The sequence below is a fragment of the Acomys russatus genome, chromosome 18, assembly GCF_903995435.1.
Source record: "Acomys russatus chromosome 18, mAcoRus1.1, whole genome shotgun sequence".
NCBI classification, from domain to species: Eukaryota; Metazoa; Chordata; class Mammalia; order Rodentia; family Muridae; genus Acomys; species Acomys russatus.
Genome location: NC_067154.1, coordinates 15,197,285 through 15,209,690, shown reverse-complemented (window position 1 = coordinate 15,209,690; position 12,406 = coordinate 15,197,285). Strand labels below are relative to the sequence as shown.

General features: G+C 40.7%; 1 protein-coding gene across 1 annotated transcript in view; it reads left to right on the top strand.

The window, feature by feature from the left end:
• Positions 1-12,406, top strand: part of Fndc3a (fibronectin type III domain containing 3A) — a 147,805-nt gene that overhangs the window by 22,473 nt on the left and 112,926 nt on the right. Inside the window, exon 2 of the mRNA XM_051160822.1 lies at positions 5,632-5,769. Coding sequence (XP_051016779.1) covers positions 5,671-5,769 — 99 coding nt within the window. The 5' untranslated portion in view covers positions 5,632-5,670. The remainder of the gene's footprint in view (positions 1-5,631; positions 5,770-12,406) is intronic.

The window sequence follows — 12,406 nt, the reverse complement described above, 5'->3', positions numbered from 1 at the left end:
AAGCCATAGGAGAGACTGTACTTATTATATTAGTGAGCAAGTGGTTAGGAAAGTACCAGATAGTACCCAAACATCAAGATGACAGGAGTTAATTTATACCTTTTATACTGAGTGTTCATAGTGTCAATTTTCTAGTTAGTGATAATGACCTATAGGTTGGATTAAAACACTGGACCCAAGCAGAATAAAATAGTTCATGCTCTTAATCTCAACGCTCAGGCAGGGGCAAATGGATTTCTGTGAGTTCCAGGACAGCCAGGGCTATCTCAAGCAACGAAACAACAACAACACAGCATCCACCACAAAGAAACCCAGACCCATCTATGTATTGTCTACCGAAACATCTGTCAAAGGTCAACACAGCCTTAGGGAAAAGGGTAGAAAAGATATTCCAAGTAAGTAGAGCTAGAGCAGGGGGGTATAGAGATAATACTGTACAGAGACTTCAAACTAAAATTATGATAAAGACAGTCATATTGTTTAAGGGAACAATCCCTCTGGAGGATATTTTAATTCTAAATATGTAAGTGCTGATTATGGATGTACCCTATTTCCTAAGACAAACACTACTGGACATAAAGGCACAGGTTGACCTCAATACCATGACTGTAGGTACCTTGAGTCCCCTTTTCTCATCAGTAGACCAGTCAAGCAAACAAATAAAATAGCCACAAAAATATAGAGCTAAATGATATTACAGATCAAATGGACTTAGCAGACATCAACAGAATATTGTACCCAAACATTTTTTCTCAGAAGTTCATGGTTCTTTCTTCAAAAAGGATCATATTTTAGAACAAAAAGAAATCTAAAAATATAAACATTGAAATACTTTTGTGTGTTTCAACTGATTGCAGTTTAATAAAACTAGAAATCATCAGCAATAGGAATTACTGAACACACACAACACAAAATCATGGAGCACTGTAGTATTTGAATGGATCATTTAAAAAGTGAGGGAAATTTAAAAAAAAATCATAGAATTGAATGAAAACAAAACCACATGATATAAGAACTTAAGAAGGACAATGAAAGCAATTCTTGGGGTATGTGTGGTATTAGGTGGGTGTGCACTTGTGTGCAGAAGTACTTGCTTATTAGTATGCAGCTGTGCAACAGAGGCTGACATCCACTGTTGTCCTAACCTCCTACCTCACCTCACCTCACCTTACCTCCTGACCTTAGTTTTCCATACAGGATCTCTCAGTGAACCTGAACTAGCTATTTTCGCCAGATTGGTGCACAGGGAGCTCCTGGTATTTGCATTCACATGCCTTTGTGCCCCAGGGTCAGGTTACTGATGCACTGCCATGCCTGGCTTTCAGGTGGGCGCAGGGGACCTAAACCACAGCTTATGCTTGCACAACAAGCACAATACCCATTGACCTATGTCCCCAGCTCCTAGTGAAAACATTGCAAAGAGAAGTTTATAGCTAGACATACATATATATATTTTTTAAAAATCTGAGAAATACCAAATAATTAATTTAAATGTTTAAAAAATATTTTGTTCTAAGTGTATGAGTGTTTTAACTGCAGGTGTATGTATGTACACCTTGTGCATGCTTGGTGCTTGTAAAGGTCAGAAGAGGGTGCTAGATCCCCCTGAAACTACAATTATGATGACTGCGAGCTACCATGTGGGTGCTGGGCACTGACTCTGTCCTCAGTGAGAGCAGACAGCATTCTTAACCCTTGACCAGTCTCTCCATTTCCAGTATCATTTGGTTATGCATCTCAAGGTCTTAGAAAAACAAGAACAAATCAAAGTTATTGAATGGAAGGATAGCAATGACTAGGCAGGAAATTATGACATAGAAGCAAAAGAACAAAACAAATAATGAAACAATGGTAGGATGTTCATCATATTAAGCAATATAATCCAGACACAGAATGACAAATACTGCTTTCTCTCATTTGTGGATCTAGGCTTTATATAGAAACACAAAAGCATTTACTGTGTACTTATTTCTGTGTATTTTATTTATATACTAGTATATGTACACACATAGGAATGAGCGAATTACATGAAAGCAGAAGAAACACTTGAGAGGAAGAGGAAGAGCACCTGTGGGAAAGGGGGAGGGGCTGTAAGGGGAGAAAGTGTAGGTAATAAATATGGTCAGAGTCCAAAGTATGTGAAATAACTTGAAAGAAGTTGTCTTCATAAAACTGAGCAATATAAGAGAAATATTTGAAATAAGTATTTATAAAAATGGGTATCTTTGTCTTTTCCTGATCTTGAAGAAAAACTTCCAATCTTTAGTTATTAAATATAACCTTCTCTATGCTTTTTTATATGTAGCCTTTTATTTATTTATTTTTATTCTTGTGTTCCCACATTTTATTTTTTCATGAATGAGTATTGAATTTATCGAATGCTTTTATTGGACGATTTGAGATGATCATGTGGTTATTTAACTTTCAAACATTCTATTGAAAAATAACACATACGAGCAGTGCAGGAATGGTCAACATGCAGTGCTTATAATTCAGTGGTTCTCAATCTACTCAACAGCTCCTCCTGGGCCAAGGCACAGAACGGAGTCGGCATCCCAGGAACTGTCTCCTGCCCCATCCTTAGCTCCTCATGAAGCTGATTTTTAACAATACATTGGTTCTGCTTTTGAACTTTATACAAAGTTGAGTGGTGTGTGTTCTCTTTGTTTTCCACTCACATTGTGCTTGTGAAATTTTACTCATTGTTCTCTGAATCAGCAGTTTATTGATTTTCTTTGGTTTATGTAGTTATTTAGTAGATTGGTTGATTTCCAAGGGACATTGGTTGTCTGTGGTTTTAAGGGACTATTAACAAAAATATTGCTACAAGCTCATGTACTTGTGTGTTGGTCCACATGCGCAATCGTTACTTTTGGGCATCTATTGTGAGTCTTTGTCATCAGATCAGGACTGAGAATCCACTACATGCTTCTGTCCAGCTTTGGTAGAAGGCCCTGCCTTCAAACCCAGCACCACAGCACACAAAATTGGAGAGATACTAGAAGAGGTTGGGTTTTTTGTTTGTTTGTTTGTTTTAAACTCTAAAATGATTGTAGGACTTTTTTGGTTACTCCATAGTCTCAGTGCTGCTTGACATTGTGAACCTTACGCAGGTTTTTCTCATGCTAAGGGTACCCATCCAGTTATGCCATTCTACGTTGTCTAAGTTTAAATTACTTTTTCAGCCAATAAATGGTGTTGGGATGGTTTGAAATGGTTTGTTCATTGGGACTTTGAATTCCTTCAATTGTCTGTGTTGTAACTGTCTCTTTAGTATGTGCCTTACATTTTATTCCATTAAAGACATTTTAAAAATGTAGCTCTGAGCCGGGCGTGGTGGGGCACGCCTTTAATCCCAGCACTCGGGAGGCAGAGGCAGGCAGATCGCTGTGAGTTCGAGGCCAGCCTGGACTACAAAGCGAGTCTAGGACAGCCAAGGCTAACACAGAGAAACCCTGTGTCAACAAAACAAAACAAAACAACAACAACAAAAAAAATGTAACTCTGAGTGAAACCCTGAATATTACTTCCCCTTTATGATTCAAGAAGTACATTTTATCCCTTATTTGAGAAATCTTTTTCCTTTCCATGCCTATGAGCATACTCAACTGTATTATGTTTTAGAAGTAGTTTTGACGGTGATAATATTGGAGTTATCTTTACTTTATACAAATATTATTTTTAAAAACTACAGATTTGTAGGGCAGTTTATAGCCAGTGTATGTTCTGCATTGTGAGTTAGAGTATAAAGCATTTTCATGTATTTTTAGCTTGACAGTAGAGGTGGGGCATTTCCTCCACCAGTATTAACAAACACCACACATCGTTCCTACTCTCTTTGCATGTATCTGATATTCTGTATGAGAAGGGAAAAGAGATGTGTAACTGCAACAGAGAGCGGGTTTGGGACACACACACACACACACACACACACTCACACACACACACACACAGGAAAAGGAAAGTGAGTGCAGTGAGGAGGAGGAGGAGGCATGGACTTGTGCTCTCAGGTATCCAGGGTACCACAGCAGAGCAGGACTGGAGTGCAGCCTGCACCACACTGTCAGAGTCCACCTGTTATAAAAGTTCTTTGCTGTTATATCAAGGAGAAGGGGAGGGAGGGAGGTGAAGGAAGAAAAAGAAAGAGGAAGGGGGAACAAAAAGTAAGTACTTACAGGCTCTCTCTGTTTACTTCCTGGAAATGTTTGCTCTTAATATAATAAACTTGTGTTTTGCAAGAGTCAAAATAACGTAGTGACTATGCCACCTTAAAATCCTTCATAAATTCCACAGAGAAATTATTTTATATGATTCAAAGTATTGAGTTTTATCAATCTTTAAGTAATTTAGGAATGCACACTTAGGCCAGAGTTAATTTGTTCTCGTGAACATGTATGTAACATGAGCACTGTGCTTTAGTGGCATGTCTTTTCGAGATACAGCTAGTGATCTACAGTGTTCTGTTAGGGACTTCAGTGTGCAACCATCAGGAAGTACCAGTGTTGAATACATTTTTAAAAGTCTCAGGCAATTTCTGATTATCTAAACAAAATTGTTTTCAAGTTGAGTCAACTTCTAGGAGAGTTTCTGGAAAGATTCAACATTTTAAAATAATGTGAATTTCATCTTTGAATAAAGAATGTCTTGTCCCTTAGTACTGAATTGGTGAATGCTACAAGCATCCAAAAATGTTTTACAGCTCAGCATAGACTTAGTAGCGTGTATGACTGTGTCCAGTTTGCTGATGTTTTATTGGTTCACGCTGTATAAGCTATTCTTCTGCCGTCCTACCCTGCCCTATGCGTGCTAGCACATCTGCCATTAAAGGTTTGTAAGCGCGCACCAATACCCTTTTATTAACAAAAGATTCGTTTTGTTGTAAAATTGTTCTCACTTATAACAGATGAATGATGTAAGACTGTATGTAATACTTAAAACTTGAAGGTTCCTATCCTTAATCCTGAGCAAGTCCTTTTTTTTTTTTTTTTTTTTTTAACTGTTTTACTTTGTGTGAGGATTCAGTGGAAAATCGTAATTCTTTTTGTGTAGTGCCTCAAGGCAAATAGGATGATGAGGGAGATTGGTTCTTTGTAATTACCTTCTCAGCTCAAAGAAAAATGTCAGAGATAGCGTTGCCTCATCCAGCCATTGTTGTTTGATGCCTATCACAGGGTGTAGACTAAATAGTGATGGTTAATTTAAATTAAATAACCACTATCTAGGAATGGAAGGGTGGAGAGGCAGACATGCATTTAAATAGAGTTTCTGGCCTGGCGTGGTGCTGCATGCCTTTAATCCCAGCACTAGGGAGGCAGAGGCAGGCAGATCTTTGAGACCAGCTTGGTCTACAAAGTGAGTCCAGGGCAGCCAAGGCTACACAGAGAAACCCTGTCACAACAAAACAAAACATAGAGTTTCTGGTATTAGCATTAGGTTTAGTATATATAGTGTACTAATAGTTACCTTGGTTGGGTTGTAAGAATTTTTTTCAAATAGTTGATTGAAAAAAGTCATCAGGAGATCTTCTTGGCTTTCCTTGGACAGTATGTCTGTTAGTAAGGCAGTTTCTGAATGTATCTTAATGTGTTCTCTGGTTGAATATTCAGTGTCTATGCCTTTTTTGTTTTGTAGAGTTGGAGGGCTGTCCGGTGTATCGATGCCTTATTGATAATGGCAGAACACCCGCCATTGCTAGATACAACTCAGATTTTAAGCAGCGACATCTCCCTTCTGTCTGCCCCGATTGTAAGTGCAGATGGAACACAACAGGTAAGGAAGCGTATGTTACCTCATGCTATGGTTTTCTTACAGCCTAAGGGGCTACTCTCTTTGCTGTTGAATAACCAGTAGTAATAGGCTTCTTTCTTGCCTTTTCTGTCCTGTGTAAACATGGTAAGAAAAGAGTTTCGTCTTGGTTTTTGTTTTTATGTGTCCTCACACGCCTTCGCCTTCTTAGCCTTACCTTCCTTTTTCTAGCTTGCTTTTCAGGGTCAGGTGGAAGTCTGTTAAGGTTTTCTCGCCCACACTAATCACAAATGTGGCAGATACTCGTGTGCTTTCATGAGTTTCTGGCAGATTTCTAACATCTGTTGCCTGAGACCAGTCACTGACTTCAATATGAATCTATTAATCAGTTAATCACAGTACACTGCCCTGGTTGCCATAGCTGTGTATTCTGTTGAGGGGAAGACACTGTACCAGGCTGAGGAACCATCACTACAAAGGCTGAAGCCTTGTTTCTCTTCTCTCAAAAAGGAGATCCCATTGGTAAAATCCTTGAGAACCCGAGCTGGGAATAGCAAACCTGGTGTGAATGGCTGTTGACAACAGCACACGCTGAAGCAGTAACCTGGGCGGTGGTCCAGTCGCGGTGGTGGTAGAATACGTAAAACCACACAGCACAGGCTCGGAAGGTGGTGGGCACTTGCTTCTCTTGCAGAGGACCCAGGTTCAGTCCTCACCGTTCCACATAGTGGCCTACAGCAGTCCTTTACTTCAGTTCCAGGCTGTTCAGTGTCCTGGGCTCTGGGGCATCAGACGTACACACAATGTACTTAGATGCACATAGGCAAAACACTCGTGCACATAAAGTTAAAAGACGTTGTCAAAAAACTGTACAACAAATAATAATTGAAGGTAGATGGGCAATAAACTTGACAGTGTATATTCTCAATATTGGTTGAAAAACTACTAAAATAAGCCAAATCAGAGCTTGCCTGTAAGACGTGACATCAGTCGGTTCCTGGGAGAAGCAGCAGACAGTAAGGCGCGTGTGCAGGAATGGCGTGCAAACTCCATGGCGATGGATCCTTCCTTCTGTTGTCTTCAGGGGGATACTTTCTCTTGTATCTCTTGGGATCAAATTAACTTTCTTATATTTGGCTATTAAGATTACCTTCCTCTCAAGGACGCTTGTGTCTGCTACTGCGTTGTATTAGCTGTAGTGGGCTTGTGGGGCATAGAGGACTCTTCTGACATCTAGAATGGTTTCTACAGAAGCAGTGACAGACTTCATCTCTATTCACTGGCATGGCTCAACTATTTTGGTTTTGCTTTCTTACTAATAGATGTTTTTTTCTTTTTTTTTCTTTTTTTCTGAGATGGAGGTCTCACTGTGTGTGTCTGATTGCCCTGGAACTTTCTATACAGACCAGGCCATTTTCAAACTCACAGAGCTCTCCCCGACTCTGCCTCCCTAGTGCTGGAATTAAAGGTGTGCACAAGCACACGCAGTTAGTAAAAGATTATGTATTTGTTTTATATAATAATCTTATTCATTTGAAATTTTATTATAGGTACATCATGTCCTCCTTCCAACCCCCCTCGACCCCTCGCATTCACACTCACTCACTCACTGCTCAATCTGTATAATGTGGCCTGTAAGTATGTGCTCTCAGGGCTGACCACTTGACACTGGTTAACCAATTGGGGAACTCTTCTTGGGGAAGACTATTCCGACTGTAAGCCTTTCCCAGTCCATGTCCATAGTTCTTTGGCTAGGCCAAGAGCCCTCACACTTTCCCCTTCTGTGTCCTCATGTTCACTGGTGTCATCATTGCTTTCAGGACTTGTTTGGGCAGTCACAGTGATGAGGCTGGATGGGTGTAGCCTCTCTGCCATTTCTGGGAGACACAACCTTCATATTTCTGGCTCTTAAATCCCCCCTTGACATAATGGCCCCTGAGCCTTAGGTTGAGGAGTTATGTTGTAGATTTATCAGTTGAGACTGGGCACCATGCAGTCTCTTGTTCTCTGCCTTTTGATCTGTTGTGGTTTTCTGTAATAATCTCCACTTGTTGCAAAGAGAACTTTCTTTGATGAGGGGTTATTTATTTATTTATTTATTTATTTATTTATTTATTTATTTAGAGACAGGGTTTCTCTGTGTAGCCTTGGCTGTCCTGGATTCACATGGTAGACCAGACTGGCCTCAGACTCACAGAGATCTTGTCTCTGCCTCCCCAAGTGCTACAATTACAGGTGTGCACCACCATGCCCAGCTTATTTGTCTTTTTATACAGTTCTAAGCTTGTAAGAAATATTGAGTGACTGTATAGAGAGTTCCAATATACCACCTCATCAGTGGTTTCCTCCATTATCAACATCAGTGTTAAATATTAACATATAAATTACAACCAGAATGATATCACTAGATAATACAGTTTAATGGGCCAGGATCTTAAATGCAGTCCTTCAGCTACCAAAACATTATTTGGTGAATGTTAGTGTTAAAGGTTCACGCTCAGTGTTCTATAGTTCTGTGAGGGTTGACATGTATATACAAGCTACTTATATTGTCATATGTATAGTGGCTTCTCAACTGAAGAAAGCCCTGTGTTTCCCCTGTTCATCTCTCCTTAACTGTCCCTGGAGGTTTGGCAGCCACTGGCTTTCTTCCTGTCTTTTATACTTTTATCTCTCTTGGAATGCTATGTAATTGAATTCACAGTGTGGCCTTTTCAGATTAGTTATCCTGCCTTCACAGTACAGTCTGGACAGTTTCTTCTCGTGGGTTTAATGACTCCTGTCTGTTTTATTATTGTGTAATGCCCCATCATGTGGATGTTCTAGACTAGATCATTTGTCTAGTCTTCCTTTGAAATCTACTTCTGTTACTTTGAGTTCTGGACACTTATGTGACCATTGGAAACCTGGTACAGAGATCGGGTGGATCTCAGCTTCATCTCATGGTGAGCACAGTCAGAGATGGATGTTGGCTCGTGTTAGAAAGCAGTGCTTAGCTTCGTAGGAGGCTGCCAAACTGTCTCCCAAAGTGTGCCTTTTAGATTGCATCTGAGATGTCCTCAGTGGTAGAGGAAGCAAAGCACGGAGGAGTGACTAACGCTGCTGGGAACTCCACCCTTGCTCAGCTTCAGGGAATGTGGCCTTCACAAGGAGGAGGCCCAGCTCTGCATGTTGCCACTATCAGAGACAGCCAGATATTTTAGTTTCTCATGTAGCTCAGCAGTTTTCTGACTTCTATGCATTTGTCGTCTTTTTTTTTTCTTTCTTTTTTTTGCATTTGTCTTCTAAATGGATCGGATACACCTAAGATGTTGGCTGAGATAATCTCGGGCTGTGCTTGCGGCTTGATGATAGAGCACATGGCTAGCCTGTGGTAGGCCCTGGATTTGATGCTCAGCACCACAAAACAGAACCACTCACCGAGGCCTACAGACAGTGTTCATCATCTCCATATACTCAGTCTCTTTTACTATTTTGTACACGTCCTGTCTGATCTGTGTCCACAGGCACTTGCTTTACATTGGAGACTAAAGAGACAACACAGAGATGCTGCAGACATCCTCTGAAGCCTTCTATTATTTGTATTTCCCAAAGAAGGCTGATAGGAGTGGGATAGCAGCATGGGCTACAAGGAAGCCTGAGCTCAGAGCTTCGCTGGAGGGGCTTCCATGAAATGCAAGGCAGGATTGGCTAGCCGCACTATGCCAGTGGGCTTTAAGCAGTGGGGGCGTTTCTTAGTTGCTTGGTTACCCCCACCCTCCATGTTTAAAAAAGGGGAAATAATAGTGGCTTGGTGTGTATGTGTTAGATGGGTGGTTGAGGCTCCAGCTGGTTGGCTTGGTGTATAAGGATTGATCCTGCCGTGCCCTTTATCATCCCTGAGAGTTTGCTCTCTCTTTGAGAGAGATGAAGACGAAAATGTTTAAGGCGCCTAAAGCTAGGGTAGTAGTAAACAGGAAGAGAATCTGAGTTAAGGGCAAATTATGACAAATAATTTGCGAAGTATTAAGTAGGTAGAATCGGTAAACACGGCAGGACAAACTGAGAGGATGAACTCTCCCAGGGAGTCCTGTGAACACGTGTGTGGGGATGGCAGGAACACTCACTAAGGCAGGCCTCACATTTGTGTGGCACAAATACCCTTTTAAACAGTAAGGCAAGCTTTATTGCTCATGCTGTGTGTCCTTCACAGGTTAACTGTGGCTCTGCCTAACTTATCTTTACTTGCTGCTGGTCACTTTCACACATCGCCTGACCTCCGTCCACATTTCACTGGCTCCAGTGGGCAGGGACCATCTTACCTTAGGCAAGGTAGTATGCATTTTGTAGAAGGAGTCCTTTACAATAGAGAGACCAGAGATATCAGCAGGGTCAGGATTTAAAGGAGTATGAGAAAACTTGAGACGATTTTCAGGTCATTGGGGATGTGCCAACAGAGGCAATAAGAATGCTTTTATTGTCCAAGCCCTTGCCATGTGCCAGGCTGAGTCAAGTCCTGTCTGCATTGTTTCCTTCACTCTTACTAAAGTCTGAACAGATAGCATGAACAGTTCCACTTTTTAGAACCTACGAGTTACAGTGATGTTTAGTTGTGTGTTACTAGGTTAAGGCACATAGCTTCTAAAAGACTGAATGAAACAGGGGTCAAGCTGACGCTGGACGATTCCTAGTTACATACCATGGTTTTAATTGCCATAAAAATAAGATTAACAGGTTACTAACTTAGTCAGAGATCTAAAATTACCAGGACATTAGAGGTATTAAAGCCATAGGAGTATGTGAGATTGTTTGTAATGAAGGCGTTTATACTTGGCATGCGTGTAGGGGACATAATAGTAACCAGTATCAGCATCCACACAAGCAGGTCTCTCATTGCTTGGGCATGTTGGAGCTGCTTGAAGTTGCCTGTGGCATTCTGTTCTTAGCTTCTCTTCCGTGGACTTTGGTGGCCTTCTTGATTTCTCACAGGCAGTCGCAGTGTCAACCATCTGCCACTGTTTTAGACAAGCACGCAGTAACAGAGTGCTGGCCCTATGACTCTGGTTTCCAGGGAACTGCTCAGTGACATGTTCTTTAGGGATGAAACTTCTATGACGCGCCATCATTCTGCTCCCTCCAGTGGCTGCTGTGAGTTTTAAGACTTAGTTTTTCAATGCTACCAAGAAACTGAGACTAGGGAGAAGAATGCAGCTTGAAGTGGTTCAGATCCTGCTGTTCCCACCAGGATCCAGATGTTTCCTTGAGCAGAGGAAATTAAAAACAGCATTAGAGACAAGTAGGGACATTTCCTTTCTTCTCCCTCTATACCACCTAGACAAACGTAGAAGTAGCGCTTCTGAGATGCGTGTTTGCTGCTCTGCTGTTGCTGTTTTATCTCCATGAAGGTTATGTGCAGTTCAGTGCGTAGCTTAATGTAGTTAAGTACAATGTACGAGCAACTGAAATTCAGATATGGGAACTCTAGAAAGTGATAAGATTTTTAATTGTAAAAAGGTATAAATTAAATTATGCACATTAAAAACAAATAGCTCATGTGTCAAGCTATACCCATTTAATGAACCCGTAGGGTCCTGGTTCTGAGGCCTGAAAGTAATAACTCATACCTGCATGCTCCAGAAGCCCAGTGCAGACCCTGACCAGAGATTTCACAGCAGCTGAACTTCTCTTGTCCTTGTGTTTTAGATTAAATTCGCTCTGTCAAAGCCCTCCTTAGAAGCCCTGGGAAAGTTAGAATTTAAGCATTAAGACAGACTCCTAGGTCCCACTAGTTTATTTCTCTTACATGTCTGCACCATGCTGTTTCAGTGGTACCTCATGAGAAAATAAAATACCAAAACCAAAAGGCTTCATTATTGGATGTAGGGAGAAATCATAAGAACTCAAGTTCAGTCCCAAACATCCATGTTCTTTTTTTAAAAAAGCCTGACACAGTGGCATATACTTGTAGTTCCAATGCGGGGAGGCAGAGATGGGTAAACTCCAGGGCACACAGGCCAGCCAGCTGAGCTGAGTTCTAGGTGGCTGAGGATCAGTGCCTGAGGAATGATATTCTCTGGACTCTACTTATATGTGCACACATGTATACCTTGCCACATGCCTGCGTATTTCCCTCCCTCCTTCCCTCCTTTCCTCTCCTCCCCGCCCCACATGTACGCACGCACCCATGCACACATATGCAATGTTAGCGTCACTAATTAACCTTCTATATGTAATAAACCTTATACACATGGTTCAGACCAGATCTGTTTATTATGTACTTTATAGTAAAGGTTCAGCTATGTTCCTCCCCTAAAAGTTAGCTGCATACATATTCAAGTACCATCTCTGTGTAAAATGTTATATTGATTATTGTCCTAATAGATACTAAATTTTACTTATAGTTAGCTTAAATAACAAGATAGTTGGGAAAATACTTCTTAACATATTATTCTTTTGTGAGGAATTGATGCATAAGTGAATTTCAGAAGCATGTACAAAGGTGACTACTGTTAGGTAATGTATAAGGATCCTAAATAAAAGATAAAATTAAAAAAATAATAAAGCCCTCAACTGCACAAAATAATAAATCAGTATATTTTAACATGTCTGGAAGTCTCTTTTATGCCTCTACTCCTATTCTTTAGCCAGTAAATATCCTGGAGTTCCATATGTATCTTCAAAC